Raw genomic sequence first — 7314 nt, forward strand, 5'->3', positions numbered from 1 at the left:
TGCTGGAGACCTACATAAGGAAATTGAAAGAAGGAGGATTCGTTCTTCGCCTGCTTGCATTTACTTGCCAGCACATCTGTTGGAATCTACTTCTACAGAAGACCAGCTGAAACAACTAGCCTCATGGGATTGGGCAACTAATAGAGTTTTGGACTTACAATTCGCAGCTGACAATTGTTGATGTAGTTGGACTACAGACTTTAAGTCATCACAATGAATTCCCTCAATATAAAGAGACATTCCATACATTCTGTGACTCTAGAGAACCCTGACTAATACAGTTACCCTCCAGATCTGAAGTACAGAACTTTACAATAAGGTCATATTGCTGGAGAAACCCAATGTTTGAATCATAGAACATGGCAAAATCAAGCTGGTACTGACCTGGAAGCTTCCTCCCCATTACCTGCTTTACATGGTGCTAGAAGGTGCTGTGTAAGTTTCTGGAGAAGAAAAATAATATGCAGTCATGCCCAACTATGAATCATGTAGTCTGCAATAATGACTGGCCTGACAAGAAATGCTTGCAGGTCAGTACCAGTTTGACTTCCTTTGAGGCATTAGGGATGGTTCAACATGCATAAATCAATAAAAGTGTTTTATCTACCCTATAAGGAGACTCAGACAGAAATTTCATTGTCATCTGAAGAAATGCAGAAAAGGACATATCAACATCACAAGTAATAAATGTCATGGGGAGGCTAGGGAATTGAAGCATGCAGAAAACAATAAGTGCCATAGATGGCAAGCTGAAAGCCATCATGCTAAATGGAAGAAAATTCAGAACATTGCTGCCAAGATCCCGAACAAGACAAGGATGTGTATTATCTCCACTCTTATTATTATACTCTTACAGTGCTTAAATTTTAGTTTAATAGGATAAGTAAATAAAATGATGTAAATAATAATGCATAAGTCACAGTATACCCATATATAGGCATTATCATTTTATACATAGATGGCCCAAAGACAACTCCAAATAAAGAATTAAGAACTGATGAATGCTTTCAGCATTTGTAACAGGATAGACAATTAGTGCTCACAAATATGTATTTTTCCTAAAAATCAATGATGAAAAATGAATCAGGGAAAAATTCTATCTGTATTAGCCACAAAATTAATTTTTTAGGAATAAACTTAACAAAAGGAATTACAGACCTCTACAATAAAAATTTTAAGATACTGAAGAAAACAATATAGAGATAACAGAAAACTTAAAAGGTCTTTCATGCTAATGGGTTGAAGAATCCATTATCTTTTGAAAATGACATATAGCCATAACAAATCTACATTAAGTATGTGACTTCATCCCAAAGTCCAAGGCCATTAATTTAAAAAAAAAAACTGAAGAAAAATCTCAAACTTTATATTTTAGTACAAAGAACCCAAGATAGCAAAAACAGTCTTGAGCCTGAGGCTTCCTGCTGCTTCTGAAAATTTGGGCTGGTTGGCAAGTCTCAAGTTTTCTTCTAGATTGAACTGCCCTTGCTGATTGGTGTGTGATGTCTGCCAAGGAGGCTGTACTGAAGCTGCTAGTTTGTGTTTGGTGCTTTCTAGTGGTATGTGCTGAAATCAATGAAGATTGGAATCACCCCAAAGAACTGTTTCTAACCAGGTCCACTTCCCCATGTACCAATAACATTTCTTTTCTACTACTTCTGGTGGTTGGTGGACTAGAGGGAGATTGAATCCTTGTTAAAGAAGGCTACAATCTCCCCATCCTGGGACATGACATCAAGTCTCTACAAGATTAGGTTTATCCTTTCCAACTGGAGCCTGACAAGGTAGCCCTCTGCTACATATGTGCCAGGGCCTTGGACCAGCCTGTGTATGGTCTTTTCTTGGTGGATCAGTATCTAGAAGCTCCCAGGGGTTCAGGTTTGTTGACACTGTTGGTCTTCCTGTGTGGTTGGCACCCCATTCAGTTCCTTCAATCCTTCCCCTAATACTTCCATAGAAGTCCCTGACCTCCAACCAGTTCTAGGATGTGAATATCTACAATTGTCTCAATCAGCTGCTGGGTAGAGCCTCTCATATGACAGCCATGCTTGGCTCATGTCTTCAAGTACAACTTCAGTTTTACATCAGTAATAGTTGTCAGGGTTTGGTGCCTGCCCATGAGATGGATCCCAAGTTGGAACAGTCACTGGTCAGCCATTTCTTCAGTCTCTGCTCCATTTTTTACACCATATTTTTAGAAATTCAAAGAATCATACTATCAAAGACAGGGAGTTCTGATGAATTCATTCAGGTTTCTCTTTCAAGGGAAGAGAATTGTTGATAATCATACTCTAAAGAAACTAGGGATGGAGGCAGAAGATATGATTGAAGTTTATCAGGAACAAATAGGGTTGTCACTCATTGGTTTAGATAATACTATTCACTTTTCACTTTTCCTCAGTCTTTTTGTTTGTTTTCTGCTTTAATAGTTCTTTTGTAATGTGATGCTCAAAATTCTAATTGAATTCTGGTACTCCATCTGCCATGGAGTAATCTGAATTTTCATGTTCAATATTCATTACTGGTTGGTTTTGTTGTGCTAATTTTTAGTGATCAGATCTCACCTCCTTTAGTCTTTCCCTTTTTCTTTTAAAAGATGGTCACCCTTTTCAGGACTGATCATTTTCCGGTTGGTGATGATATAAAAATCATCCAGTGCAAGTTTCTCTAGGACCTCCAGGCTGGCCCTGCAGTTCCAGCATGTGCTTGCTGCACTCTAGACTGTGACCATCAGTGGGAAATGAAAGTGTTTTAGAGAACTGAATATGGAAAAATGGACCTGCCCTCAGCTGGAAGCTACTGAGGGTCTGGACCAAATAAAGAAAAGCACGTTTGTAGTCAAGATGAAAGGTAAAGTGAGAGTAACAGCTAGCTTCACGGAGGGTGAAAAAGGCATTTTAAGTGTATAACAGTCTTGTCAGAAGATCCCAGGAAAGTTCTACCTTCAAATAGCAGTTAAGAATAAAGTTACTTAGGTTGGAGAGATGGCACAGCCATTAAAGGCAAGGCTCACAACCAAAAATATAAGAATAAAGTTACTCATGAAGAAGTATACACCACAGACACTGTTCCATTTGATTCTGTGCTTTCAACCTGGGACATGGGTTTTCAAGGGACATTCATTGTCTGTTCCAGATTAATTGAGATAAACAATACTTATAAAAAACATAATTTTTCCTTCCAGAAAGTTATTGATAAGTTATTTCCTAACAGTAATATATCATTAGAAGAAAACAACCAACTTGCGATATATAGTTTCCCCTAGTTTCTAATTTTTACTACTTTAAACTTTTTAATAAGAATTTCATATATTCATATAATGCATTTTGATCAACTCTATCCCCCATTGCCTTCCCTCCAAACTCTTCCCTATGCACTCTTCCCTCTCAACTTCATACACTCTTTTAAATCTTCTGATCCATCTACTGTTTCCTGTACATGTGTGTGTGTAGAACACTATAAATGGGCATAGGTAGCCTCTCAGGGCTATATCCCTGAAAGTTTTCTGTTTAAAAACTTCCACCCTATATTTATAATGTCAATTGATAAATTGGAATAGAAATCATCACCAAAATTATAGTATTTATGTCCTGCATCTTGAAGTTGTACAAAATATTAAGAAAAATTTAAACTATGCAAATTAGATGATAGATATAGTATGGTTACTAATACATTATTACAACTTTAATGTGAAATAAAATGCAAAATATTCAACATTTTTATAAAAAGTTTTTCAATGAATTCCAAGACTATTCAGTTGATTTTAATCATGACTTATATAATTACTCATAAGAATTTTTATAACAGAAGATATTAGTCACATACATAAGAGCTTGCCATTGCTAATTAGCATAAATACATATGAACACATACATAAAACATCATTTATTTGACAGAGATGAAATAGCAGGCTGAATTACCAAACACCCATATGCTATCTTATTCACATATTCAGAATTGACAGGACACTTCTCTCTCATGACAGCTAGATGTAGGATTTACTCATTTATTCCACACGCCTCCCTCCATGTATTTATATTTACTATCTTGTTAAATCCTCACAGTACTTTAAAATAAATCTTTCNATTCCTGAAATTTTAGAGTTTACAGATGTTTTGTTGAAGAAGTACAGGTACAAGTTTGAAGTTATACAAGAATATGAGCTGCATTTAATTCCAATTGTGTTCTGACAGCTAGCCAGGAGCTCTTCACCAGCACTCTGTATCACCACCAGAGAACACAAGAATCTCGCTGTGTGCCAGCAGGTGAACAAGCCTCTGTGTGAACATATCAGCTTAGTAAAGTGAGTGCTAGCAGCAAAAATGGAGGGAAATTCATCTAAATGAGTGTGAGATTTTACTTATACTACTGACTTCTAGAATACTAACTTCTATTTTCCTGGAAAACTTAGTTTTATTTATTTTAACTGTTACATAAAAAGCAACCCCACATTTATATCTTAATGATATACCATGATATGTTTCGGCACCTGTATTCTTTTTATATTTTTTAAATCATATTAGTGTATTTATGTTCTCAAATGTTTATTGATTATGATGAATACTTCCTAAATTCTTTCTTCTGGCTTATGGAATGAATGCACTAAATATTACAGCGATCTATGTCCAGCCTCCTGTTCAGTAATCATGCATAATCTCTATGCTAGTATCCAGCTTTCCTCTCCCTCACCTACAACTCTCCCCAGTCTTTGTTTAGTGCCATATTAGAGGATTTATAATAATATTTTCTTCTTGTGTAAACAAACAGGAAAGAGTAAGTTTCTACAAACAGCAATACCAACCCCATAGTACTGCATATTTAAGCTAGCAAGAAAACAATATTCCCCTTTATTCTATTTTTCAAATTTAAATTTATTTTCCTTTCAATTTTTATTGATCAGTTTGTAGAATTTTATTTTTAGAAATCCTCACACTGATTTCTAAAGCAGCTGTGATACTTTATATTCCCACCAATAGAATGCTCTTTCCTCATATCCATGAGTGTACTCCTTCTCATTTGTACTTCTGATTACAGTCCTGTCTTGTGTTTCAGTTATATNTAAAAGTAATAATATGTGTGCAGATGAAGTACCATAGGATATTTTGACATATACAGATTGTAAAATGTTTGTCTAGACCAATAGTAAACATATGGATGCTTTGTGGTTGTTGAGACATTTTAACATGTTAGGAAAAATGGACAAATGCTGTCTCATCTCGCTCTCTGCTTTTATTATTCAGAGGATAGAATTGTAAGTGTTCAAGTCCCATCACTGAAAAAAAGAAGAAAGGAAGAATAAAAGAAAAGAAACAAGAAAGAAAGAGAAATTGTATAAGAGAAATTAGGAGGAGAGTAGAGGTGAGGGGAGGAGGGGAAGGAGAAAGGAGGAGAGAAGAGGGNGGAGAGGTGAGGAGAGTTTAAAGATCTTTCTTAAAGTTAAAGAAATCTCCATGAATTCAGAAGAGAGAAAAAATGAACACGATGAAAACTTCTTAAGCAAAATAGTCACTTCACCATCACATTTTAGCCAAGATTATTTAGTTGTACATTTAAGCAAATCTTAAACATCTTTTCTAATGAATATGTAAGCTACCTACTTGAAACTACTTTTTCTGGTTCTTGGTCCCATAATGACTTAAAATCCAAGGGGTCGTGTCCAGGTGACAAGGTGANACCAATTTGAAACTCTAACACAAGCAGTTACATTTTTAAATGATGTAGAACTTTCAAAGACATAGAAAATAATTTTAAACAGGGTAGACTTAATTTTATAAAATATCTCATAATATTCAAAGAGTATTTGAAAAGGTTGTTGTATCCCATGCTTATCTATCAAAAATCCACACTTTTATTCTATTAATTTTACCATTAGTATTTTACTCATAGTAGAAATCTCTATATTTTANACATAATAAAGTTTAGAAGGCAGCTCTTAGAACTATCTAGAATGTAGACTGTACTGTGAANCTTTTCCCCAGGACTCTCCTCAAAGCCCCAGTGACCTCCTTATTCCTTAGGCTGTAGATGAGGGGATTCAAAGCGGGAGTGAAAATTGTATAAAAAACTGAGCTGATATTGTCTTGATTGGGGCTGTGGAAGGAACTGGGTAGTACATACATGACAATAGCACCCCCATACCACATCCCAACCACAGTCAGATGGGAAGAGCAGGTGACAAGGGCTTTCTTCCTGCCCTCATTAGAGGGCATNTNNAGCACAGTGAATAGAATTNNTGAGTAGGAGGCCAGGATGGCAGCAAGAGGGGGGATGAGCAAGGTCACACCCATCAGATAAACCATGAGTTCATATGTGGAGGTGTCTGNACAGGCCAGCTTTAGCAAGGGAGGAATCTCACAGAAGAGGTGTCTGATCTGCCTGGACTTGCAGAAAGGATATTGCATGGTGTAGATGCTATATCCTAGAGCACTGAGAGATGCAAGAATCCATGAGGTGGCTATCATGAGACAGCAAACTTTCTGACTCATTAGGATTGTATAGTTCAGAGGATGACAAATGGCCACATACCTGTCATAGGCCATGAAGGCCAGAAGGAGGTCCTCTGCACTACCAAGTGTCAGTTCCAGAAACATCTGAAGGGCACATCCCCCAAATGAGATAGTGTTATCTTTGAGAAGATAATCTAGTATGGCCTTTGGAGTGATGACTGATGTGAGAAGCAGGTCCATGAGAGAGAGCTGCCATAGAAGAAGATACATGGGAACATGGAGCCGAGCATCCACGGTGATGACCAGAAGCAGCAGTCCATTGCTGGTTATGGCTAAAAAGTACAGGGCTGTGATAGTGGCACAGAGCAGCTCTGGAAAACTACTGTCATCCAGAATCCCCACCAAGATGAATTCACTTCCCAAGGTGGAGTTGCAGACTTCCATTCTGTGTGATCTTTAGTTGCCTAGAAAACATGGTTAAGGAAGTTTTGCTATTATGAGCTCAACTTGTCTAACCTCTTATGTTACCCAGTATGCCTCTTAAGAACAAGGGTTCTTTCAAAATAGCTTTTCTTCTAGATTTCACTTTCTCTCTCTCTCTTCTCTCTCTTTCCCTCTCTCTTCCTCTTCCTCTCTATCTTTCTCTCTCTTTTCCTCTCTCTTTCTCTTGCTCTCTTCCTGGAGTCACATAAAGATCCATGTATGTGTAGAACAGGTAGTACGAACATTAAACAGTCACCTCACAAAGTACTTACCAGGACACTAAACGTGGAATATCTTTACAGAAAGTTATGTCTATTTTAGATAAAAGAAATAGCCTAACATGTGTCATTGTAGCATAATGCTTAGAAAGTGGCCCTAAATATTT

General features: G+C 36.9%; 1 protein-coding gene across 1 annotated transcript; it reads right to left on the reverse strand.

The window, feature by feature from the left end:
• Window positions 1-5942: 5942 nt before the first annotated feature.
• On the reverse strand, window positions 5943-6890 carry LOC110299002 (olfactory receptor 2AG1-like). The gene has a single exon (XM_021168570.1). It carries the CDS (start codon window positions 6888-6890, stop codon window positions 5943-5945), a length of 948 nt encoding a protein of 315 aa, XP_021024229.1.
• Between the last annotated feature and the right edge of the window lie 424 nt (window positions 6891-7314).

Source organism: Mus caroli, chromosome 7, assembly GCF_900094665.2.
Source record: "Mus caroli chromosome 7, CAROLI_EIJ_v1.1, whole genome shotgun sequence".
Lineage (NCBI taxonomy): Eukaryota > Metazoa > Chordata > Mammalia > Rodentia > Muridae > Mus > Mus caroli.